The sequence below is a fragment of the Bombina bombina genome, chromosome 3 (genome assembly GCF_027579735.1).
Source record: "Bombina bombina isolate aBomBom1 chromosome 3, aBomBom1.pri, whole genome shotgun sequence".
Taxonomy (NCBI): domain Eukaryota; kingdom Metazoa; phylum Chordata; class Amphibia; order Anura; family Bombinatoridae; genus Bombina; species Bombina bombina.
In genome coordinates this window covers 425,787,724-425,814,574 of record NC_069501.1, presented here as the reverse complement: position 1 = coordinate 425,814,574, position 26,851 = coordinate 425,787,724, and the positions used below count along the sequence as shown (strand labels likewise).

The 26,851-nt window shown below is 41.9% G+C and overlaps 1 protein-coding gene across 1 annotated transcript in view; it reads left to right on the top strand.

Annotated features, from left to right (window-relative positions):
• The window catches only part of RAP1A (RAP1A, member of RAS oncogene family), a 268,597-nt gene that overhangs the window by 154,706 nt on the left and 87,040 nt on the right, over positions 1 to 26,851 (top strand). Inside the window, exon 3 of the mRNA XM_053706636.1 lies at positions 19,527 to 19,613. Coding sequence (XP_053562611.1) covers positions 19,557 to 19,613 — 57 coding nt within the window. The 5' untranslated portion in view covers positions 19,527 to 19,556. The remainder of the gene's footprint in view (positions 1 to 19,526; positions 19,614 to 26,851) is intronic.

The following is a 26,851-nucleotide window of genomic DNA, read 5'->3' as shown; positions in this document are numbered from 1 at the left end:
CAAGAACAAACTCCTTAACATTCCTTTCAAGGGGAAAACTCTGTTTGGCCCTGACTTGAAAGAGATTATCTCTGATATCACTGGGGGTAAGGGCCACGCCCTTCCTCAGGATAGGTCTTTCAAGGCCAAAAATAAACCTAATTTTCGTCCCTTTCGTAGAAACGGACCAGCCCCAAGTGCTACGTCCTCTAAGCAAGAGGGTAATACTTCTCAAGCCAAGCCAGCCTGGAGACCAATGCAAGGCTGGAACAAGGGAAAGCAGGCCAAGAAACCTGCCACTGCTACCAAGACAGCATGAAATGTTGGCCCCCGATCCGGGACCGGATCTGGTGGGGGGGCAGACTCTCTCTCTTCGCTCAGGCTTGGGCAAGAGATGTTCTGGATCCTTGGGCACTAGAAATAGTCTCCCAAGGTTATCTTCTGGAATTCAAGGGGCTTCCCCCAAGGGGGAGGTTCCACAGGTCTCAATTGTCTTCAGACCACATAAAAAGACAGGCATTCTTACATTGTGTAGAAGACCTGTTAAAAATGGGAGTGATTCATCCTGTTCCATTAGGAGAACAAGGGATGGGGTTCTACTCCAATCTGTTCATAGTTCCCAAAAAAGAGGGAACGTTCAGACCAATCTTAGATCTCAAGATCTTAAACAAGTTTCTCAAGGTTCCATCGTTCAAAATGGAAACCATTCGAACAATTCTTCCTTCCATCCAGGAAGGTCAATTCATGACCACGGTGGATTTAAAGGATGCGTATCTACATATTCCTATCCACAAGGAACATCATCGGTTCCTAAGGTTCGCATTCCTGGACAAGCATTACCAGTTCGTGGCGCTTCCTTTCGGATTAGCCACTGCTCCAAGGATTTTCACAAAGGTACTAGGGTCCCTTCTAGCGGTGCTAAGACCAAGGGGCATTGCAGTAGTACCTTACTTGGACGACATTCTGATTCAAGCGTCGTCCCTTCCTCAAGCAAAGGCTCACACGGACATAGTCCTGGCCTTTCTCAGATCTCACGGATGGAAAGTGAACGTGGAAAAGAGTTCTCTATCTCCGTCGACAAGGGTTCCCTTCTTGGGAACAATAATAGACTCCTTAGAAATGAGGATTTTTCTGACAGAGGCCAGAAAAACAAAACTTCTAAACTCTTGTCGGACACTTCATTCCGTTCCTCTTCCTTCCATAGCGCAGTGCATGGAAGTAATAGGTTTGATGGTAGCGGCAATGGACATAGTTCCTTTTGCGCGCATTCATCTAAGACCATTACAACTGTGCATGCTCAGTCAGTGGAATGGGGACTATACAGACTTGTCTCCGAAGATACAAGTAAATCAGAGGACCAGAGACTCACTCCGTTGGTGGCTGTCCCTGGACAACCTGTCACAAGGGATGACCTTCCGCAGACCAGAGTGGGTCATTGTCACGACCGACGCCAGTCTGATGGGCTGGGGCGCGGTCTGGGGATCCCTGAAAGCTCAGGGTCTTTGGTCTCGGGAAGAATCTCTTCTACCGATAAATATTCTGGAACTGAGAGCGATATTCAATGCTCTCAAGGCTTGGCCTCAGCTAGCAAAGGCCAAGTTCATACGGTTTCAATCAGACAACATGACGACTGTTGCGTACATCAACCATCAGGGGGGAACAAGGAGTTCCCTGGCGATGGAAGAAGTGACCAAGATCATTCAATGGGCGGAGACTCACTCCTGCCACCTGTCTGCAATCCACATCCCAGGAGTGGAAAATTGGGAAGCGGATTTTCTGAGTCGTCAGACATTACATCCGGGGGAGTGGGAACTCCATCCGGAAATCTTTGCCCAAATTACTCAACTGTGGGGCATTCCAGACATGGATCTGATGGCCTCTCGTCAGAACTTCAAGGTTCCTTGCTACGGGTCCAGATCCAGGGATCCCAAGGCGACTCTAGTAGATGCACTAGTAGCACCTTGGACCTTCAAACTAGCTTATGTATTCCCGCCGTTTCCTCTCATCCCCAGGCTGGTAGCCAGGATCCATCAGGAGAGGGCGTCGGTGATCTTGATAGCTCCTGCGTGGCCACGCAGGACTTGGTATGCAGATCTGGTGAATATGTCATCGGCTCCACCATGGAAGCTACCTTTGAGACGAGACCTTCTTGTTCAAGGTCCGTTCGAACATCCGAATCTGGTCTCACTCCAGCTGACTGCTTGGAGATTGAACGCTTGATCTTATCAAAACGAGGGTTCTCAGATTCTGTTATTGATACTCTTGTTCAGGCCAGAAAGCCTGTAACTAGAAAAATTTACCACAAAATATGGGAAAAATATATCTGTTGGTGTGAATCTAAAGGATTCCCTTGGGACAAGGTAAAGATTCCTAAGATTCTATCCTTTCTTCAAGAAGGATTGGAGAAAGGATTATCTGCAAATTCCTTGAAGGGACAGATTTCTGCCTTGTCTGTGTTACTCCACAAAAAGCTGGCAGCTGTGCCAGATGTTCAAGCCTTTGTTCAGGCTCTGGTTAGAATTAAGCCTGTTTACAAACCTTTGACTCCCCCTTGGAGTCTCAACTTAGTTCTTTCAGTTCTTCAGGGGGTTCCGTTTGAACCCTTACATTCCGTTGATATTAAGTTATTATCTTGGAAAGTTTTGTTTTTGGTTGCAATTTCTTCTGCCAGAAGAGTTTCAGAATTATCTGCTCTGCAGTGTTCTCCTCCTTATCTGGTGTTCCATGCAGATAAGGTGGTTTTACGTACTAAACCTGGTTTTCTTCCAAAGGTTGTTTCTAACAAAAACATTAACCAGGAGATAGTCGTGCCTTCTTTGTGTCCGAAACCAGTTTCGAAGAAGGAACGTTTGTTGCACAATTTGGATGTTGTTCGCGCTCTAAAATTCTATTTAGATGCTACAAAGGATTTTAGACAAACATCTTCCTTGTTTGTTGTTTATTCTGGTAAAAGGAGAGGTCAAAAAGCAACTTCTACCTCTCTCTCTTTTTGGATTAAGAGCATCATCAGATTGGCTTACGAGACTGCCGGACGGCAGCCTCCTGAAAGAATCACAGCTCATTCCACTAGGGCTGTGGCTTCCACATGGGCCTTCAAGAACGAGGCTTCTGTTGATCAGATATGTAGGGCAGCGACTTGGTCTTCACTGCACACTTTTACCAAATTTTACAAGTTTGATACTTTTGCTTCTTCTGAGGCTGTTTTTGGGAGAAAGGTTTTGCAAGCCGTGGTGCCTTCCATTTAGGTGACCTGATTTGCTCCCTCCCTTCATCCGTGTCCTAAAGCTTTGGTATTGGTTCCCACAAGTAAGGATGACGCCGTGGACCGGACACACCTATGTTGGAGAAAACAGAATTTATGTTTACCTGATAAATTACTTTCTCCAACGGTGTGTCCGGTCCACGGCCCGCCCTGGTTTTTTAATCAGGTCTGATAATTTATTTTCTTTAACTACAGTCACCACGGTATCATATGGTTTCTCCTATGCAAATATTCCTCCTTAACGTCGGTCGAATGACTGGGGTAGGCGAAGCCTAGGAGGGATCATGTGACCAGCTTTGCTGGGCTCTTTGCCATTTCCTGTTGGGGAAGAGAATATCCCACAAGTAAGGATGACGCCGTGGACCGGACACACCGTTGGAGAAAGTAATTTATCAGGTAAACATAAATTCTGTTTTTAAGGGTTAAAGCTTCCAAATTTGGTGTGCAATACTTTTAAGGCTTTAAGACACTGTGGTGAAATTTTGGTGAATTTTGAACAATTCCTTCATACTTTTTCGCAATTGCAGTAATAAAGTGTGTTCAGTTTAAAATTTAAAGTGACAGTAACGGTTTTATTTTAAAACGTTTTTTGTACTTTGTTATCAAGTTTATGCCTTTTTAACATGTCTGAACTACCAGATAGACTGTGTTCTGAATGTGGGGAAGCCAAGGTTCCTTCTCATTTAAATAGATGTGATTTATGTGACACAAAATTTAGAGAAAATGATGCCCAAGATGATTCCTCAAGTGAGGGGAGTAAGCATGGTACTGCATCATCCCCTCCTTCGTCTACACCAGTCTTGCCCACACAGGAGGCCCCTAGTACATCTAGCGCGCCAATACTCCTTACTATGCAACAATTAACGGCTGTAATGGATAATTCTATCAAAAACATTTTAGCCAAAATGCCCACTTATCAGCGAAAGCGCGACTGCTCTGTTTTAGAAAATACTGAAGAGCATGAGGACGCTGATGATATTGGTTCTGAAGGGCCCCTACACCAGTCTGAGGGGGCCAGGGAGGTTTTGTCTGAGGGAGAAATTTCAGATTCAGGGAAAATTTCTCAACAAGCTGAACCTGATGTGATTACATTTAAATTTAAGTTGGAACATCTCCGCGCTCTGCTTAAGGAGGTGTTATCCACTCTGGATGATTGTGAGAATTTGGTAATTCCAGAGAAACTTTGTAAAATGGACAAGTTCCTAGAGGTCCCGGGGCCCCCCGAAGCTTTTCCTATACCCAAGCGGGTGGCGGACATTGTAAATAAAGAATGGGAAAGGCCCGGTATACCTTTCGTCCCTCCCCCCATATTTAAAAAATTGTTTCCTATGGTCGACCCCAGAAAGGACTTATGGCAGACAGTCCCCAAGGTCGAGGGGGCGGTTTCTACTCTAAACAAACGCACCACTATACCCATAGAAGATAGTTGTGCTTTCAAAGATCCTATGGATAAAAAATTAGGTTTGCTTAAAAAGATGTTTGTTCAGCAAGGTTACCTTCTACAACCAATTTCATGCATTGTCCCCGTCACTACAGCCGCGTGTTTCTGGTTCGATGAGCTAGAAAAGGCGATCAATAATAATTCTTCTTCTTATGAGGAGATTATGGACAGAATTCGTGCTCTTAAATTGGCTAATTCTTTCACCCTAGACGCCACTTTGCAATTGGCTAGGTTAGCGGCGAATAATTCTGGGTTTGCTATTGTGGCGCGCAGAGCGCTTTGGTTAAAATCTTGGTCAGCGGATGCGTCTTCCAAGAACAAATTGCTTAACATTCCTTTCAAGGGGAAAACGCTGTTTGGCCCTGACTTGAAAGAGATTATCTCTGATATCACTGGGGGCAAGGGCCACGCCCTTCCTCAGGATAGGTCTTTCAAGGCCAAAAATAAACCTAATTTTCGTCCCTTTCGCAGAAACGGACCAGCCCCAAGTGCTACATCCTCTAAGCAGGAGGGTAATACTTCTCAAGCCAAACCAGCCTGGAGACCAACGCAAGGCTGGAACAAAGGAAAGCAGGCCAAGAAACCTGCCACTGCTACCAAGACAGCATGAGATGTTGGCCCCCGATCCGGGACCGGATCTGGTGGGGGGCAGACTCTCTCTCTTCGCTCAGGCTTGGGCAAGAGATGTTCTGGATCCTTGGGCGCTAGAAATAGTCTCCCAAGGTTATCTTCTGGAATTCAAGGGGCTTCCCCCAAGGGGGAGGTTCCACAGGTCTCAATTGTCTTCAGACCACATAAAAAAACAGGCATTCTTGCATTGTGTAGAAGACCTGTTAAAAATGGGAGTGATTCATCCTGTTCCATTAGGAGAACAAGGGATGGGGTTCTACTCCAATCTGTTCATAGTTCCCAAAAAAGAGGGAACGTTCAGACCAATCTTAGATCTCAAGATCCTAAACAAGTTTCTCAAGGTTCCATCGTTCAAAATGGAAACCATTCGAACAATTCTTCCTTCCATCCAGGAAGGTCAATTCATGACCACGGTGGATTTAAAGGATGCGTATCTACATATTCCTATCCACAAGGATCATCATCGGTTCCTACGGTTCGCATTCCTGGACAAGCATTACCAGTTTGTGGCACTTCCGTTCAGATTAGCCACTGCTCCAAGGATTTTCACAAAGGTACTAGGGTCCCTTCTAGCGGTGCTAAGACCAAGGGGCATTGCAGTAGTACCTTACTTGGACGACATTCTGATTCAAGTGTCGTCCCTTCCTCAAGCAAAGGCTCACACGGACATTGTCCTGGCCTTTCTCAGATCTCACGGATGGAAAGTGAACGTAGAAAAGAGTTCTCTATCTCCGTCAACAAGGGTTCCCTTCTTGGGAACAATAATAGACTCCTTAGAAATGAGGATTTTTCTGACAGAGGCCAGAAAAACAAAACTTCTGAACTCTTGTCAAATACTTCATTCTGTTCCTCTTCCTTCCATAGCGCAGTGCATGGAAGTAATAGGTTTGATGGTAGCGGCAATGGACATAGTTCCTTTTGCGCGCATTCATCTAAGACCATTACAACTGTGCATGCTCAGTCAGTGGAATGGGGACTATACAGACTTGTCTCCGACGATACAAGTAAATCAGAGGACCAGAGATTCACTCCGTTGGTGGCTGTCCCTGGACAACCTGTCACAGGGGATGAGCTTCCGCAGACCAGAGTGGGTCATTGTCACGACCGACGCCAGTCTGGTGGGCTGGGGCGCGGTCTGGGGACCCCTGAAAGCTCAGGGTCTTTGGTCTCGGGAAGAATCTCTTCTACCGATAAATATTCTGGAACTGAGAGCGATATTCAATGCTCTCAAGGCTTGGCCTCAGCTAGCAAAGGCCAAGTTCATACGGTTTCAATCAGACAACATGACAACTGTTGCGTACATCAACCATCAGGGGGGAACAAGGAGTTCCCTGGCGATGGAAGAAGTGACCAAAATCATTCAATGGGCGGAGACTCACTCCTGCCACTTGTCTGCAATCCACATCCCAGGAGTGGAAAATTGGGAAGCGGATTTCAGACATTTCGTCCGGGGGAGTGGGAACTCCATCCGGAAATCTTTGCCCAAATTACTCAACTGTGGGGCATTCCAGACATGGATCTGATGGCCTCTCGTCAGAACTTCAAGGTTCCTTGCTACGGGTCCAGATCCAGGGATCCCAAGGCGACTCTAGTAGATGCACTAGTAGCACCTTGGACCTTCAAACTAGCTTATGTATTCCCGCCGTTTCCTCTCATCCCCAGGCTGGTAGCCAGGATCAATCAGGAGAGGGCATCGGTGATCTTGATAGCTCCTGCGTGGCCACGCAGGACTTGGTATGCAGACCTGGTGAATATGTCATCGGCTCCACCATGGAAGCTACCTTTGAGACGAGACCTTCTTGTTCAAGGTCCGTTCGAACATCCGAATCTGGTCTCACTCCAACTGACTGCTTGGAGATTGAACGCTTGATCTTATCAAAGCGAGGATTCTCAGATTCTGTCATTGATACTCTTGTTCAGGCCAGAAAGCCTGTAACTAGAAAAATTTACCACAAAATATGGAAAAAATATATCTGTTGGTGTGAATCTAAAGGATTCCCTTGGGACAAGGTAAAAATTCCTAAGATTCTATCCTTTCTTCAAGAAGGTTTGGAGAAAGGATTATCTGCAAGTTCCTTGAAGGGACAGATTTCTGCCTTGTCTGTGTTACTTCACAAAGAGCTGGCAGCTGTGCCAGATGTTCAAGCCTTTGTTCAGGCTCTGGTTAGAATCAAGCCTGTTTACAAACCTTTGACTCCTCCTTGGAGTCTCAATTTAGTTCTTTCAGTTCTTCAGGGGGTTCCGTTTGAACCCTTACATTCCGTTGATATTAAGTTATTATCTTGGAAAGTTTTGTTTTTGGTTGCAATTTCTTCTGCTAGAAGAGTTTCAGAATTATCTGCTCTGCAGTGTTCTCCTCCTTATCTGGTGTTCCATGCAGATAACGTGGTTTTACGTACTTAACCTGGTTTTCTTCCGAAAGTTGTTTCTAACAAAAACATTAACCAGGAGATAGTCGTGCCTTCTTTGTGTCCGAATCCAATTTCAAAGAAGGAACGTTTGTTGCACAATTTGGATGTTGTTCGTGCTCTAAAATTCTATTTAGATGCTACAAAGGATTTTAGACAAACATCTTCCTTGTTTGTTGTTTATTCTGGTAAAAGGAGAGGTCAAAAAGCAACTTCTACCTCTCTCTCTTTTTGGATTAAAAGCATCATCAGATTGGCTTACGAGACTGCCGGACGGCAGCCTCCTGACAGAATCACAGCTCACTCCACTAGGGCTGTGGCTTCCACATGGGCCTTCAAGAACGAGGCTTCTGTTGATCAGATATGTAAGGCAGCGACTTGGTCTTCACTGCACACTTTTACTAAATTTTACAAGTTTGATACTTTTGCTTCTTCTGAGGCTATTTTTGGGAGAAAGGTTTTGCAAGCCGTGGTGCCTTCCATCTAGGTGACCTGATTTGCTCCCTCCCTTCATCCGTGTCCTAAAGCTTTGGTATTGGTTCCCACAAGTAAGGATGACGCCGTGGACCGGACACACCTATGTTGGAGAAAACAGAATTTATGTTTACCTGATAAATTACTTTCTCCAACGGTGTGTCCGGTCCACGGCCCGCCCTGGTTTTTTAATCAGGTCTGATAATTTATTTTCTTTAACTACAGTCACCACGGTATCATATGGTTTCTCCTATGCAAATATTCCTCCTTTACGTCGGTCGAATGACTGGGGAAGGCGGAGCCTAGGAGGGATCATGTGACCAGCTTTGCTGGGCTCTTTGCCATTTCCTGTTGGGGAGGAGAATATCCCACAAGTAAGGATGACGCCGTGGACCGGACACACCGTTGGAGAAAGTAATTTATCAGGTAAACATAAATTCTGTGTTTTTTTTATATATATATATAAGTTGTATGATAATTTCCTAAGCACATAAATTAAATTATGAGCTTTTTTTCCCCCCTTAGCTTTTATTTATTCAACACTCGTATTGCTCAGTATAATGTTTGTGTTTTATAGGATGGTGAATATGGGGAAGAAACTGCTACATAGAAATATACTGTGTGGTTAGAGCTTGAACATGATGTAAATTTTAAGATTGTTATAACCACATGGGAAGTGGGTTATATAGTGCATGTGTCTATAGAAAGAGGTTGTGTGTGTGAAATGCAAGAACAAGAAAGAGGTAAGCAGAGGGGCTTTGCTTGTTTTTAGCATCACAGGTTTGAGTTTACAGCAAAGTCCTTTGGCCATGAATCCTCATGACACTTGCATTCAGGCATTGTCAGGAGAAATGTTTCTTACAGTCATATTGGCAATTCAACTTGTTGGTTTATATTGCCTTATCCCTCTTGCAGCGTTCCTAGATTCTACATGCACAGGGTAACTACTTCCCTTCTGTTTCTATTAGAGTTGCACCAATACCATTTTTTTTTTTTTAAGACCAAGTACAAGTACCGATACTTTTTTTTCAAATACTCACTGATGCCAATTACTGATACTTTCTCCAACATAGGTGTGTCCGGTCCACGGCGTCATCCTTACTTGTGGGATATTCTCTTCCCCAACAGGAAATGGCAAAGAGCCCAGCAAAGCTGGTCACATGATTCCTCCTAGGCTCCGCCTTCCCCAGTCATTCTCTTTGCCGTTGTACAGGCAACATCTCCACGGAGATGGCTTAGAGTTTTTTAGTGTTTAACTGTAGTTTTTATTATTCAATCAAGAGTTTGTTATTTTAAAATAGTGCTGGTATGTACTATTTACTCTGAAACAGAAAAGAGATGAAGATTTCTGTTTGTAAGAGGAAAATGATTTTAGCAACCGTTACTAAAATCGATGGCTGTTTCCACACAGGACTGTTGAGAGGAATTAACTTCAGTTGGGGGAACAGTGAGCAGACTTTTGCTGCTTGAGGTATGACACATTCTAACAAGACGATGTAATGCTGGAAGCTGTCATTTTCCCTATGGGATCCGGTAAGCCATTTTTATTACAGACAGAAAAAAAGGGCTTCACAAGGGCTTTTAAGACTGTAGACATTTTCTGGGCTAAATCGATTTATATATAAACATATTTTATACTCCATAGCCTTGAGGAATTATTTTAATCTTGGGAATTTTGTAAAATAACCGGCAGGCACTGTATTGGACACCTTATTCTCTAGGGGCTTTCCCTAATCATAGGCAGAGTCTCATTTTCGCGCCTGTATTGCGCACTTGTTTTTGAGAAGCATGACATGCAGATGCATGTGTGAGGAGCTCTGATACATAGAAAAGACTTTCTGAAGGCGTCATTTGGTATCGTATTCCCCTTTGGGCTTGGTTGGGTCTCAGCAAAGCAGATACCAGGGACTGTAAAGGGGTTAAATATAAAAACGGCTCCGGTTCCGTTATTTTAAGGGTTAAAGCTTTCAAATTTGGCGTGCAATACTTTTAAGGCTTTAAGACACTGTGGTGAAATTTTGGTGATTTTTGAACAATTCCTTCATACTTTTTCGCAATTGCAGTAATAAAGTGTGTTCAGTTTAAAATTTAAAGTGACAGTAACGGTTTTATTTTAAAACGTTTTTTGTACTTTGTTATCAAGTTTATGCCTGTTTAACATGTCTGAACTACCAGATAGACTGTGTTCTGAATGTGGGGAAGCCAAGGTTCCTTCTCATTTAAATAGATGTGATTTATGTGACACAAAATTTAGAGAAAATGATGCCCAAGATGATTCCTCAAGTGAGGGGAGTAAGCATGGTACTGCATCATCCCCTCCTTCGTCTACACCAGTCTTGCCCACACAGGAGGCCCCTAGTACATCTAGCGCGCCAATACTCCTTACTATGCAACAATTAACGGCTGTAATGGATAATTCTATCAAAAACATTTTAGCCAAAATGCCCACTTATCAGCGAAAGCGCGACTGCTCTGTTTTAGAAAATTCTGAAGAGCATGAGGACGCTGATGATATTGGTTCTGAAGGGCCCCTACACCAGTCTGAGGGGGCCAGGGAGGTTTTGTCTGAGGGAGAAATTTCAGATTCAGGGAAAATTTCTCAACAAGCTGAACCTGATGTGATTACATTTAAATTTAAGTTGGAACATCTCCGCGCTCTGCTTAAGGAGGTGTTATCCACTCTAGATGATTGTGAGAATTTGGTCATTCCAGAGAAACTATGTAAAATGGACAAGTTCCTAGAGGTCCCGGGGCCCCCCGAAGCTTTTCCTATACCCAAGCGGGTGGCGGACATTGTAAATAAAGAATGGGAAAGGCCCGGTATACCTTTCGTCCCTCCCCCCATATTTAAAAAATTGTTTCCTATGGTCGACCTCAGAAAGGACTTATGGCAGACAGTCCCCAAGGTCGAGGGGGCGGTTTCTACTCTAAACAAACGCACCACTATACCCATAGAAGATAGTTGTGCTTTCAAAGATCCTATGGATAAAAAATTAGAAGGTTTGCTTAAAAAGATGTTTGTTCAGCAAGGTTACCTTCTACAACCAATTTCATGCATTGTTCCTGTCACTACAGCCGCGTGTTTCTGGTTCGATGAGCTAGAAAAGGCGATCAATAATAATTCTTCTTCTTATGAGGAGATTATGGACAGAATTCGTGCTCTCAAATTGGCTAATTCTTTCACCCTAGACGCCACTTTGCAATTGGCTAGGTTAGCGGCGAAAAATTCTGGGTTTGCTATTGTGGCGCGCAGAGCGCTTTGGTTAAAATCTTGGTCAGCGGATGCGTCTTCCAAGAACAAATTGCTTAACATTCCTTTCAAGGGGAAAACGCTGTTTGGACCTGACTTGAAAGAGATTATCTCTGATATCACTGGGGGCAAGGGCCACGCCCTTCCTCAGGATAGGTCTTTCAAGGCCAAAAATAAACCTAATTTTCGTCCCTTTCGCAGAAACGGACCAGCCCCAAGTGCTACGTCCTCTAAGCAGGAGGGTAATACTTCTCAAGCCAAGCCAGCCTGGAGACCAATGCAAGGCTGGAACAAAGGAAAGCAGGCCAAGAAACCTGCCACTGCTACCAAGACAGCATGAGATGTTGGCCCCCGATCCGGGACCGGATCTGGTGGGGGGCAGACTCTCTCTCTTCGCTCAGGCTTGGGCAAGAGATGTTCTGGATCCTTGGGCGCTAGAAATAGTCTCCCAAGGTTATCTTCTGGAATTCAAGGGGCTTCCCCCAAGGGGGAGGTTCCACAGGTCTCAATTGTCTTCAGACCACATAAAAAAACAGGCATTCTTGCATTGTGTAGAAGACCTGTTAAAAATGGGAGTGATTCATCCTGTTCCATTAGAAGAACAAGGGATGGGGTTCTACTCCAATCTGTTCGTAGTTCCCAAAAAAGAGGGAACGTTCAGACCAATCTTAGATCTCAAGATCCTAAACAAGTTTCTCAAGGTTCCATCGTTCAAAATGGAAACCATTCGAACAATTCTTCCTTCCATCCAGGAAGGTCAATTCATGACCACGGTGGATTTAAAGGATGCGTATCTACATATTCCTATCCACAAGGAACATCATCGGTTCCTAAGGTTCGCATTCCTGGACAAGCATTACCAGTTTGTGGCACTTCCGTTCGGATTAGCCACTGCTCCAAGGATTTTTACAAAGGTACTAGGGTCCCTTCTAGCGGTGCTAAGACCAAGGGGCATTGCAGTAGTACCTTACTTGGACGACATTCTGATTCAAGCGTCGTCCCTTCCTCAAGCAAAGGCTCACACGGACATTGTCCTGGCCTTTCTCAGATCTCACGGATGGAAAGTGAACGTAGAAAAGAGTTCTCTATCTCCGTCAACAAGGGTTCCCTTCTTGGGAACAATAATAGACTCCTTAGAAATGAGGATTTTTCTGACAGAGGCCAGAAAAACAAAACTTCTAAACTCTTGTCAAATACTTCATTCTGTTCCTCTTCCTTCCATAGCGCAGTGCATGGAAGTAATAGGTTTGATGGTAGCGGCAATGGACATAGTTCCTTTTGCGCGCATTCATCTAAGACCATTACAACTGTGCATGCTCAGTCAGTGGAATGGGGACTATACAGACTTGTCTCCGACGATACAAGTAAATCAGAGGACCAGAGATTCACTCCGTTGGTGGCTGTCCCTGGACAACCTGTCACAGGGGATGAGCTTCCGCAGACCAGAGTGGGTCATTGTCACGACCGACGCCAGTCTGGTGGGCTGGGGCGCGGTCTGGGGACCCCTGAAAGCTCAGGGTCTTTGGTCTCGGGAAGAATCTCTTCTACCGATAAATATTCTGGAACTGAGAGCGATATTCAATGCTCTCAAGGCTTGGCCTCAGCTAGCAAAGGCCAAGTTCATACGGTTTCAATCAGACAACATGACAACTGTTGCGTACATCAACCATCAGGGGGGAACAAGGAGTTCCCTGGCGATGGAAGAAGTGACCAAAATCATTCAATGGGCGGAGACTCACTCCTGCCACTTGTCTGCAATCCACATCCCAGGAGTGGAAAATTGGGAAGCGGATTTTCTGAGTCGTCAGACATTTCATCCGGGGGAGTGGGAACTCCATCCGGAAATCTTTGCCCAAATTACTCAACTGTGGGGCATTCCAGACATGGATCTGATGGCCTCTCGTCAGAACTTCAAGGTTCCTTGCTACGGGTCCAGATCCAGGGATCCCAAGGCGACTCTAGTAGATGCACTAGTAGCACCTTGGACCTTCAAACTAGCTTATGTATTCCCGCCGTTTCCTCTCATCCCCAGGCTGGTAGCCAGGATCAATCAGGAGAGGGCATCGGTGATCTTGATAGCTCCTGCGTGGCCACGCAGGACTTGGTATGCAGACCTGGTGAATATGTCATCGGCTCCACCATGGAAGCTACCTTTGAGACGAGACCTTCTTGTTCAAGGTCTGTTCGAACATCCGAATCTGGTCTCACTCCAACTGACTGCTTGGAGATTGAACGCTTGATCTTATCAAAGCGAGGATTCTCAGATTCTGTCATTGATACTCTTGTTCAGGCCAGAAAGCCTGTAACTAGAAAAATTTACCACAAAATATGGAAAAAATATATCTGTTGGTGTGAATCTAAAGGATTCCCTTGGGACAAGGTAAAAATTCCTAAGATTCTATCCTTTCTTCAAGAAGGTTTGGAGAAAGGATTATCTGCAAGTTCCTTGAAGGGACAGATTTCTGCCTTGTCTGTGTTACTTCACAAAAAGCTGGCAGCTGTGCCAGATGTTCAAGCCTTTGTTCAGGCTCTGGTTAGAATCAAGCCTGTTTACAAACCTTTGACTCCTCCTTGGAGTCTCAATTTAGTTCTTTCAGTTCTTCAGGGGGTTCCGTTTGAACCCTTACATTCCGTTGATATTAAGTTATTATCTTGGAAAGTTTTGTTTTTGGTTGCAATTTCTTCTGCTAGAAGAGTTTCAGAATTATCTGCTCTGCAGTGTTCTCCTCCTTATCTGGTGTTCCATGCAGATAAGGTGGTTTTACGTACTAAACCTGGTTTTCTTCCGAAAGTTGTTTCTAACAAAAACATTAACCAGGAGATAGTCGTGCCTTCTTTGTGTCCGAATCCAGTTTCAAAGAAGGAACGTTTGTTGCACAATTTGGATGTTGTTCGTGCTCTAAAATTCTATTTAGATGCTACAAAGGATTTTAGACAAACATCTTCCTTGTTTGTTGTTTATTCTGGTAAAAGGAGAGGTCAAAAAGCAACTTCTACCTCTCTCTCTTTTTGGATTAAAAGCATCATCAGATTGGCTTACGAGACTGCCGGACGGCAGCCTCCTGACAGAATCACAGCTCATTCCACTAGGGCTGTGGCTTCCACATGGGCCTTCAAGAACGAGGCTTCTGTTGATCAGATATGTAAGGCAGCGACTTGGTCTTCACTGCACACTTTTACTAAATTTTACAAGTTTGATACTTTTGCTTCTTCTGAGGCTATTTTTGGGAGAAAGGTTTTGCAAGCCGTGGTGCCTTCCATCTAGGTGACCTGATTTGCTCCCTCCCTTCATCCGTGTCCTAAAGCTTTGGTATTGGTTCCCACAAGTAAGGATGACGCCGTGGACCGGACACACCTATGTTGGAGAAAACAGAATTTATGTTTACCTGATAAATTACTTTCTCCAACGGTGTGTCCGGTCCACGGCCCGCCCTGGTTTTTTAATCAGGTCTGATAATTTATTTTCTTTAACTACAGTCACCACGGTATCATATGGTTTCTCCTATGCAAATATTCCTCCTTTACGTCGGTCGAATGACTGGGGAAGGCGGAGCCTAGGAGGGATCATGTGACCAGCTTTGCTGGGCTCTTTGCCATTTCCTGTTGGGGAAGAGAATATCCCACAAGTAAGGATGACGCCGTGGACCGGACACACCGTTGGAGAAAGTAATTTATCAGGTAAACATAAATTCTGTTTTTTATTTATGTCATATGACCGTTTACCAAGCACAATACAGACCAATGATTTAAGATAGCTTCTTTATAATTATGAACTGTAACTCAAAATACATTTTGAAATAATAAAACAGTTTTATTTGATGTCACAAAGTTTACAGATCATGTTTATAAATAAAAATATAACAATAAAATATATTAATAACAATAAATAACAGCTGCAGCAGTTGGGGCTGAAGAGCTACAATTTAAAGAGTTAATTACTGGATGCTATTGGGTTGTAGGGTGCCTATATAACCTCAATCTGAAGTTTGTATTTAATACAAAGTAATATAATTTAATTCTGAAAAAACACTGGGGAAGGAGTGTCCCAGTAACCCCCTTTGAGAGCAATGGGGCATTTGCATTCTACTGACTCAACAGAAAATAGAGCTGGTCTTCATATTTTTCCATGGCTGCTTTTTATTCCCAGTCTAGCCCTGGCTAATGATGTTCCTCAGAGTACAGTATGTTTTGAACATAATTGTGCAAGATGAGAACTAGCAGTATAACTAGCAATTAGAATAATTTTTCAAAAGTTAGTGGAAAGTTCTTATTAAGGAATAGAAGAATCTCTGCATGTTCAGCTATAAGTCTGTTTCTTTTATCAGTAAGGACGCTTGACGTTTAGCCAGAGCTGGAAATCTGTTTATTAACTGCCCAGTATTTCACCAATTTGTACACAAACCAAAGTGATAAAAGGGTGCGCCAACTAACATGAAAATCAATACAAAAATAAAAAATATATTAAATTATCAATTATTTTTTTAATTATATATGAGTGAATAATTTGTGGCTCTATATGAGATAATAAAATTCATCCAATTCTTACTTTAGTGAATAATTCATAAATGTGTCCAATTTGATATGTGAAACTTGATAACTTGGATACAAAAGTTGATCAAAAGAAAAAACAATGTGATTGTTTGGTGGTAGAATTACAGGTTCTCTATAGAAGACCAGTGTTCACACAACGATGTAGAAGAGCAGTGTTCACACAACGGGGCAGTTCTCTTCAAAAAATGGATCAGAAGCAGCAAAACATCCTGGAAATAGGAACAAAAAGAAGCGCCCAATAGGATAATAACGTTAAGGCCAATATCACAACTGTAGAGTACTCCTATATACTCACAAAATGAGTTGCACATCCAGTGCAATAATCAGCAAACCGAGGCTTCAGAGCCGCTCGGCTGACTCGATCTCCTCTGGAACCAGCAGCACTCTCGACTCGCAGGCAGTTTCCTCTAAGCGTCTGCCAATCCAAGACGGACCAGAAGGAAAAGTGTCGAGTCAAGTGTGCTGCCCATTCCAGAGGAGACCGAGTTAGCCGAGCGGTTTGCTGATTATTGCACTGGATGTGCAACTCATTTTGTGAGTATATAGGAGTACTCTACAGTTGTGTTATTGGCCTTAACGTTATTATCCTATTGGGCGCCTCCTTTTGTTCCTATTTCCAGGATGTTTTGCATTTTCAGTGATTTGTCTGAATGATGAGGTACAGTGATCTCTCTCATGTAGACTTCCAGCTGTATAGTAGCAGCTTTTGGAGCACTGCTCTCAAACGTACAATAATACAAATGACCGCAATTTGTATTGGCAGAACAGAAGTGATCAATTTTTAGTCAAGTCTTCACGCCAGCTTAAAATTAAATGGGAACATGCAGTTTGAAAAACGCCCCAAGATGGAGTATGGGTAGGAAGTAGAGGTATTGGCGCATTTGCACGAGTACAAGTACTCATGCAAATACTTGGCATTGGCACCGATACTAGTATCGGTATCGGTGCAGCCCTAGTTTCTATGTTTTTGAAGTGAGGTGGTGCAGGTTATTTTGAACAAATAAAGATATATTTTTTGTCCATCTTGGTTCATCATGGCCACCAATGTGATTGTCTGTGCTCCGTGGTTTCTGTGCTTTCTGCAATGTGCTGGTGGTTTTGTCAGGGAGTCCCGTGAGGGATACAGCAAATCTGATTTTGCTTTTTATTATAACTCCTGTTTTTAGAGCAATCGTGGAGAGAGAACCTGCAGTCAGTATTTATCAAGCAGCGGTCATCAGACCGCTGCTTTCTATCCTCTTCTCCACCTCTTAGGTGGAGAATTTCAATCTTCCCAGTCTCGTCAGCTCCTGCCCGCACATTATTGGCTGTGCGCGGGCAGGGGCAGTGTTGCACAAAAGCGCAATACTGAATTCTGCCCGCTAGAGGCAAGCTGTGTACACCCCTGTCTGCTGTCGCTTGATAAATCAAGCCCTTAGTGTGAGCACTGCTTGTTGGGATACAGAATTGGAGCAGTGTCCTCTTCCCAGATCTCTGTGTTGTCAGTCTGCCTGGGAACCCCCGTTTAAAAGAAAGATTGCTAATCTGTATCTGCTGTCGGTCACCACAGTGTCTGTTTGCCTTGGGTCCCAGTAATATACAGAATTGCTGCACTTATATTGTTCCTGATTCCTTGCAATGTCAGTCTGGTACCTGTATTTCTTAGCACTATCTTATTGCAGGGCAGGACCAGAATTATCAGTCCACTTCCCCCTGTTTGTTTTTTATTTATTTCTTTTAGTGTTCCTAAACCTTTGAAATCTCACTCCAGCAAAATATATAACTATAAATGACACAATGTAAAAGTTTATGATTTGCTTTAAATCTTATAAATGGCATACTACTATCTCTGTCTAAAAAAAAAATCTGTATGCCATTTCAGTATAAAAAGATTTTGGCTGCTAAATTTTTAAGATGGCTCCTACATTTTTAAAATGAGTCAATCTAATTTTAGCTTTTGATTTCTGGATCCATATATTGTGTTGTCTAACAGAATGTGAAGTGACCCAACCCTGGCACAGATATCTGTATATCAGGTTGAATTTTCTTTATTATTGGGCTTTAAGGTTTTTTGTTTTTTTTTGTTGTTGTATGTTTTCCTTCTGTAAGCATTTTTACTATTCACACTTCTCATCTTTCATTCTTGTTTTTATTTTGCTGTGTGCATTGTTTCCTTTGGTTGCCTAGGAGAATTACAGTGATGGTGGACAAGTGTACTTCCGTTGCATATTAAGACATTTAGATTTTACTTTCTGTACAAGAAATTCTACCATTCCCTTGTTAACACAACTTTTGTGACTTTTATGGGGTTTTGTTGAGACCAATGTATTTGCTGGCTTTTTATGTTATGGATCAGCTATTTTTTCATGTTTAGTGCTCTTTGCAGGTAATATGTGGCTTAAAGGGATAGTGTACACCAATCTTTATATAACTGCATGTAATAATAGACACTACTATAAAGAAGAATATGCACAGATACAGATATAAAAATAAATATAAGTATAAAACCTTTTAAAAACATACTTAGAAGCTCCCAGTTTAGCACACGGCTAAAAAAAAATTTGGCTAAGAGGTGACATTTTCACCTCTTAGCCAATAGCCGTGCGGTAAATCCGGCTCCTATGGGCGCCAAGCCGGATCTACCGCACTGCTATTGGCTAAGAGGTGAAAACGTCTCCTCTAAGCCGAAATTTTTTTTAGCCGTGGGCTGCTGTAGGAGCTAAGAGCGACGATCGATTGAATCAAATAAATGAGCTTTCTTCATGAAGTATCTTATACTTCATGAATGAAAGTGCCCTTTATTCGTTTCAATAGTAAATCCTAGCGTTTGTAAAACGCTAGGATTTACTTTCACAAAAAATTGAAAAGTGCTATGCATTACTTCTCTGCTGCTCTAATATTGGTTTAAATTTGTCAATCCTTACTGCATTGACTTCATTATCATTCCATATTCTTTCTGCATTCACTAAAACCATCATTATGTTTATAGTTCATATAGTTAATAAACCGGTGACTGGATAAGGTTTGTCAAAGAAGTTAAACATGAAACCCAATTTTTTTCTTTCATGATAGAGAGAGAGAGAGAGAGAGAGAGAATGCGATTTTAAACAAGTTTCCAATTTATTTCTCATCAAATTTGCTTTGTTGTTTTGGTATGCTGTGATGTAGTATCAATTCATTACTGGGAGCTAGCAGAACACACAAGGCGAGGCAGTCACAAAAGGCATATATGTGCAGCCACCAATCAGCAGCTATTTCCCAGTAGTACATTGCTGCTTCTGCGTCTACCTAGGTATGCGTTTCAATAAAGGATACTAAAAGAACAAATTAGATTATAGAAGTAAATTGAAAAGTTGTTTAAAATTGTTTGCTCTATCTGAATGATGAGACACATTTTGGGGTTCATATCCATTAATTCTGAAAAATAAAATCTTATGTAAAATATCTATATGAATGTGCTTTTTGTATTTTTTCATGTAGTACAGTTAGTTTTTATAAATGCAACAAATTAGACAAAACAAATAACTTTGTTCTTTTTTTTTTGATCAACAGATTGTGTTTGTTTTTTAAGACCGTAAAATCATGCGCGAGTACAAGCTCGTGGTCCTCGGTTCAGGAGGTGTTGGGAAATCTGCTTTGGTAAGTTGATTCCAATTGACTGAAATTTGAGTTTAAAAAAAACACACAAAACACACAAAAAACACATGTAGTGTCTTAAAAAATGGTTGTAGTTTTAAATATAAAAATAAATGTAAACCATTTGTCTCCATAAAGCAGTGGATAGACAGCTATAAATAAGTTACTATTAACAATTTCTTGTTATTTGATGTCTCATGCAAGAAAGGACTTGAGATAATAGATTCAGCATTTGAAGTATCATTTTTGGGAAACAAGAAAGAAAAGCATACCCACCAGCAATGCACTACTGGGAGCTAGCTGCTTAGTGACAGCACATATTATGCCACTTGTCATTGGTTTACCCAGTGTGTTCTGCTAGCTCCCTGTAGGTCACTGCTGCTCCTTCAACAAAAGATACCAAGAGAATGAAGCAAATTTGATAATATAGTGAAATTGAAAAGTTATTTAAAATTGTATATCAGAATCATGAAAAAAGTGGTGTCTCTTTAATATGTGAAATATTATGTTTTGTATGTACTACGCATGGGTGTTTCTGAATTTGGCATTTGTTTGCTGTGCAAATCCAGATCTTTGTGTTTTGCACTTTCACATGGATATATCTGGTGCGCAAAAGAACTGAATGCCGCTGCCTGCGGCCATATTTGCCATTTGTTTAACCGAATTCCTAGAAAAACGTCCGTCTAGTATGAACCTATACCCTATACTAATAATCACAATCTTAGAGTAGTTGACAGACTTGTATTTTGAGGTCACAACATATAGTGACTGAATCTAGTTTGTGTGGCAATTCTGGGTACAATTTAAAAGAAATAGCAAATGGTTTACATTTAGTAGATACAGGATATTTGTGTAGTTTATTTGCACCTGCTAGACCGGTTTTCTTTACCTATTTGGTAACTATTTGTTCGATGATATACATCGACTGTGAAAAATAATATTGTGCACATTATTAAACTCTTGTTTAATTCTAACCTTGTTTTAATACATTTTGGAGTTTGTTTGTTTTTCTTGTGGCCTCAGTCTCCATAAGTACTGTCTGCATTGAATCATTTGGAGGATAATTGGTGGTGTGTTTGATGCTGACATGGAAGTGGAGATGAGAATATGCTTTGTTCCCTGACTAAATGTAAAAGTTGTAAGCAGTAGTTTTAACATTAATCCTTTACTTCCACCAAAACTATACTGGCCATCGTTAACTGGTGTTTCACACAAAGTTTTAACTCTCTCAGCAAGTGGAGCAATAAGCATATTTCACTCTGGCTAGGAAAATGTTAACACATTAGATCATTGTTGGGACTTATCATGTACATGGTTTTTGTTTGGATAAGCTTTTGTGTAAGAGCTGAGTGAACCAAATGTTTGCCAACAGCACACAAATGACCTTTGATCCTTCATGAGTCATTAAGCTGACTGTTTTACATACATGTATTCAATGTTCTAGTAACAAAATATTTATTGGGTTACTAGCTTATTTATGGGATGCATGCTCTTGTTTCAATCCCCCCAGTTCTGTGGAGATGCTTAAAAATTCAGATGATTATATTAACTTTTAAAGGGACACGAAACCCAATATTTTTCTTTCATGATTCAGATAGAGAATATGATTTTAAAAACATTTCACATTTATTTCTGTTATCAAATTTTCTTTGTTCTCATTTTTTTTTTGGAAGAGAGATAGTGCAGCAGACGTGCACACTCTTACCTCCCTGCTTTTCAACAAAGGATATCAAGAAAACAAATGATATTTGATAATAGGAGTACATTGGAAAGTTGTTTAAAATTGTATGTTCTATCTGAATCCTGAAAGAAAACATTTAGGCTTTATGCCCCTTTAAGACTTTTTGCTTGTTATGTTGATCATATCAATACTTGTGAAGCACCCCCTGCTAGCAAAAGATTCATGTCACCACTGTAAGCATGGCAAGTCTATAGGAATCAAATTTACAATACTTGTTCCTGACCAGTTTTCTACCAAAAAGTACAGTATGCCATTTGAATTTTATCTCTCTGCCCAAAAGCTTCTACTTTTTTAAACTTTTAATGTTCGAATATTTTATGTTTGAATATAATTCGGTCCTTTATTATGTTATGTTTGCTTTGTTAATCATAATTCTTTACAGCGGGACAATTCAAAGAGTTTGTAGCTTCACTGCCTGACACTTTAAAATAGGTTACCTAAGTTGAAAAACCTATGTACCACCTCTATAGTCACTGCTCATATGTCCATCTAAATGTCACATGACCACCTTAAAGATCATCACACGCCTATCTAGATGCTAGTGATTTAGTTATAAAGAAAAGTGTGTGCTTTTCAGGACTTTGCATATCCTGAGAGCTTTTTATTTATAAAGTTTTTGTTGAAGCTTTGTAAACATATACATCATAAAGCAACATTAGTTATTACAAAGAGAAATGTATATATAAATATATATATATATATATATATATATATATATATATATATATAGCTTCCACTGTAATAGTTTGTAGGAACTGTTTAATCCTTTCAATAAGAACAGTGTTCCTATGAGATTGAAAAAGGTTTAGGTGTTGGCTAAATGTTCCAGGGAAGGATTTCTCAGGAATACCTAGCACTTTAATATGTGCCAAGAGAATAGATTAGAGCAATTTGTTTCTGGTTAAATCACTCTAACTATAGTGTGGCAGGATCACTTGTGATTAATAGATACACAAATAGCCTTAAATATTGTACCGTAAACACAAGACTATGAATAATATGAATCACTGTACAACACATGTAAAGAAAGTCAAAAACTAGTCAGACCTGTATGAAAGTTCCAGAGCAGGTCAGATTCCTCGCACTGAAGTGCCGGGGTTGCTCCGTGTTGTTTCCTGAGAGAGAGCAGCAGGAGCGTGGCGAGCGGTAAGAGCTGACAGGCAGGGAGAGGTGCAGTCGGCTGTGTCTGACGTCAGCGGCAGCATGTACCGCACAGACACAGCTGATCTTCGGAGTGTTGAAGCTGCATCTAAAGTTTGTCCGGTGACAAGGGAAACAATAGAACAGGTTAGTTTATAGATTGGATCTCCTTCCAACAGGGAGAAGTAGAGGCTGTATCCAAAAGGTTCTGAGGTTAGTCTCAAAGGAAGGTATGAGTGCACACGGAGTAGCCAGTATACTCTCAATAAAGCAGCATTGGATCTTAGGTAGGAGGTGCCTTAAATAGGCAATTGCTTAAAGGGACAGAGAGACGTCGTTAACCCTTACAGAGCCCCCCCTACAAAGAACCACAGCGCGGGTCAAGGTCTGGGACGGTCCGGGTTCCGCCGGTGAAAAAGGGACACAAGGCGTGGAGCAGAGACATTGGAGGCAGGTTCCCAGGAATCCTCTTCATGTCCAAAACCCTTCCAATGAATGAGATAGAATAGAACCCCTCTGCGAATACGTGAGTCCAGGATGCTACGTACCACAAATTCTTGATCCAAGGAAGGTAACAGAACAGGATCAGGAACATTATGAGTTGGTGTGGATGGAGAACAAGGTTTAACTAAGGATATGTGAAATGTTGGATGAACCTTGAAGCTGGATGGGAGCTGTAGGGTGACAGTTGAGGGATTATTGATCCGAACTATGGGATAAGGACCAATAAACAGCTTCCCTAACTTTTTGCTAGGGTATGATAATCTCAGATTTTTTGTGGAGAGCCAAACCTTTTGACCCACTGTATATTTGGGACTGGTCCTATGACTTAGGTTGTAGTATTTGCTCTGATATGCTTGAGCTTGCAGTATGTTGTCATGGACGGTAGGGAACAAACTGGAGATATCGTTGACTAGATCTTTAACCGCAGGACAGGGTGTCTCAACCTTTGGTAGTAGAGTGAAACGAAGGTGTAAACCATAGTTGACAAAAAAAGGAGAGAAACCAGTAGAGGCATTTTTGTTGTTGTTATACGCAAACTCTGCTAGAGGGAGAAATGATGCCCATGACTCCTGCTGATTTGCACAGTAACATCGCAAGTACTGCTCCAACCACTGGTTTACTCTCTCTGTCTGTCCGTTGGTCTGTGGATGATAAGCTGTGGTAAGTTTTTGTTCCATGTGGAGAGATTTACACAAGGATCTCCAAAATTTGGAGGTGAACTGGGTTCCACGATCACTGATAACAGTTAGAGGAATACCATGTAACCGGACAACATTTTGTATGAAAAGGTCACAGGAGATCTTGGAAGTAGGTAACGAGGATATGGGGATGAAATGAGACATTTTTGAAAATAGGTCTGTAACCACCATGATTGTGGTATAATTGTTGGATATCGGCAGATCAACAATGAAATCCATAGATACAGTCTCCCATGGAACATGGGGTACTGGTAAAGGCTGTAAAAGACCAACAGGTAGTTGTCTAGAGGGTTTGGAGGTAGCACAGATGACACATTGATCCAAATGATCCTTGAGATCATTCCGTAGGGATGGCCACCAGTAGGATCTAGTGAGTAGATCCATAGATTTATCCCTGCCCATATGCCCAGCCAAAGGAGATTGGTGTACAGAATTCAATACCTCCTTACGGAGGTTTAGAGGTATATACAGCTTATGGTCCTTGCGTAATACTCCAGTAGAGTCAGGTAGCAAGTACTGATAAGGAACTGAAGTGTCAGTTTCAAGGGCTTTTTTAAATAGGGGTTCAAGACCTGTCAAGATTTTTTCTATACAATCCCTAGGTATGATAGTAGTTGGGATAGTGGATTGAAGGGGTTTAGTGGCTTGCCTGGAAAGGGCGTCTGCTTTACCGTTTCTGGTACCTGGTCTATAAGTGATAATATAGTGGAAGCGAGAGAAATAAAGACTCCATCTCACTTGTCTGGAGGACAAAGTACGGTTTGATTGTAGGTACTGCAGATTTTTGTGATCTGTGTAGATGACTGTAGGTTGAATAGCTCCTTCCAAAAGGTGTCTCCAATGATCAAATGAACATTTTATAGCGAGCAATTCTTTTTCTCCTACTGGATAATTCAACTCGGCAGGTTGAAGGAGTCTTGAGAAGAATGCTACCGGATGTAAAGGATCCTTGAAGGATTTCCTCTGGGAGAGGATTGCCCCAATGGCAAAATCTGAAGCATCTACCTCTAGTATGAATTGCTTCTGCAAATCCGGATACTGTAGGATGGGAGCTGAAGTAAATTGAGACTTGAGATTGTCAAAGACTGACTGAGTCTGATGGTTCCAGGCAAATGGCCGATTAAGTTTAGTGAGTTCAGTCAAAGGTTTCGTAAGAGCTGCAAAACCAGGTATAAACTTCCTATAATAATTAGAAAATCCTAGAAAGCGCTGCACATCTTTCTTTGTTTGGGGTGTAGGCCAATCTAAAATTGCCTGAACTTTGTCATTTTGCATCTTAATGCCGTTAGGGGAGATCTCATAACCAAGGAAGGATATATTTTGAGACTCAAAAATGCATTTTTCCAGTTTAGCATATAGACTATTTGTCCTAAGTCTGGAAAGGACTTCCCTAACATGTAGTCTATGTTGATCTAGATCTTGTGAAAAAATGAGAATATCGTCCAAATAGACTACGACATACACATCCAGGATGTCTCTGAACAGATCATTGATAAGGCATTGGAATGTTGCTGGAGCGTTGCATAATCCGAATGGCATCACTGTATATTCGAATAGACCATATCTAGTTCGAAACGCAGTGAGCCATTCGTCTCCAGCTCTCATTCATATCAGATTATAGGCACCACAAAGATCCAACTTGGTGAAAACCATGGCTCCCCTCAATCTTTCTATCAATTCCGGGATTAAAGGGAGGGGGTACCTGTTTTTACGTGTACGCTTGTTTAATTCTCGGTAATCGATAATAGGTCTCAAAGTACCGTCTTTGTTTGTAACAAAGAATATCCCAACCCCAGCTGGGGAAGTACTGGGTCTGATGAACCCTTTTCTAAGGTTGTCATCGATATAGTTCTTTAAATGGTCCAACTCTGGTTTAGAGAGTGGATAAATGTGGCCGTAAGGGATGGAGACCCCAGGAAGTAAGTCAATCGGGCAATCATAAGCCCTATGGGGAGGAAGAACCTCAGCATCCTTTTTGTCGAACACATCGGCAAAATCTGCATACTGAGTGGGTAGAATATTCACTTCAGTATGACATAGAATAGATATGTCATTGTCTGACTGGGAGGTGTTAAGGATAGGAAAAGTAAGGCTGAGGTTATCCCAATTTATAATAGGTTTATGGGTACACAACAATTCCATACCGAGTATGATGTCAAAAATAGGGGAGGTAATAACATCAAATATACAAGAATTAGTTACTGAATTATTAACAGTTACCTGTATAGGGTCAGTTTGGTGTAGTACAGGCCCAGAAGCAAGTAAAGACCCATCAATAACCTTCACAGAGACTGGATTGCTTTTACACACAAAGGGAATTTTATTGGATTTCACAAAACCTAGATGAATGAAATTTCTACATGAGCCTGTATCTATGATTGCTTCAGTGGATGTCTGGAAGTGGTCCCACTGTAAAAGAATTGGGATAGTGATGTAAGCGCCTTTAATCGTCTTTAACATATAAGAAGTATATGATGATAATAACCTACCCTTCTTAGATTTAGTAAGTATTGGGCAGTCCTTCACTTCATGGGATGGTGAGGCGCAGTACATGCATAGGCTATGCATTTTTCTTCTGGCTTTTTCCTGTGTGGTGAGTGGCCCCTTCATGAAGCCAATATCCATGGGTTGAGGACTCTCTTTCACCTGATAAGGTGGAGTAGGGAGGTAGCTTTTGGAGCTTGTAGCTTTTTCATTCCTTCGTTCTCTGAGGCGTCTATCAATATTGATAGTGAGTGTGAAGAATTCCTCCAGGGAGTCAGGGATTCCAATACGAGACAGTTCATCTTTATCTCTTCGGATAATCCCAGACGAAATTGTGTCTTGAGGGACACCTCATTCCAGCCTGAATCACGTGCTGAGATTTTAAATAGCGTGATATAATTCTCCACTGGATTTTTCCTTTGTTTCAGTGCCCTAAGAGTATTTTCGGCAGAGACCTGTTTGAATGGGTCATCGTAAAGTGCCGCCATCTGGTTGAAGAAACTTGATAGAGACCCTAAGACAGGGTCTTGGTTCTCATAAAATGAGTCAGCCCAAGCCCTAGGCTCCCCCCTTAGGTAGGAAATGACCGTTAGGACTCTGACCCTTTCGGTAGGATAGGTGCGTGGTTTTAGGTCAAATAACAGTAAACAGGAATTCCTGAATTCTCTGAACCG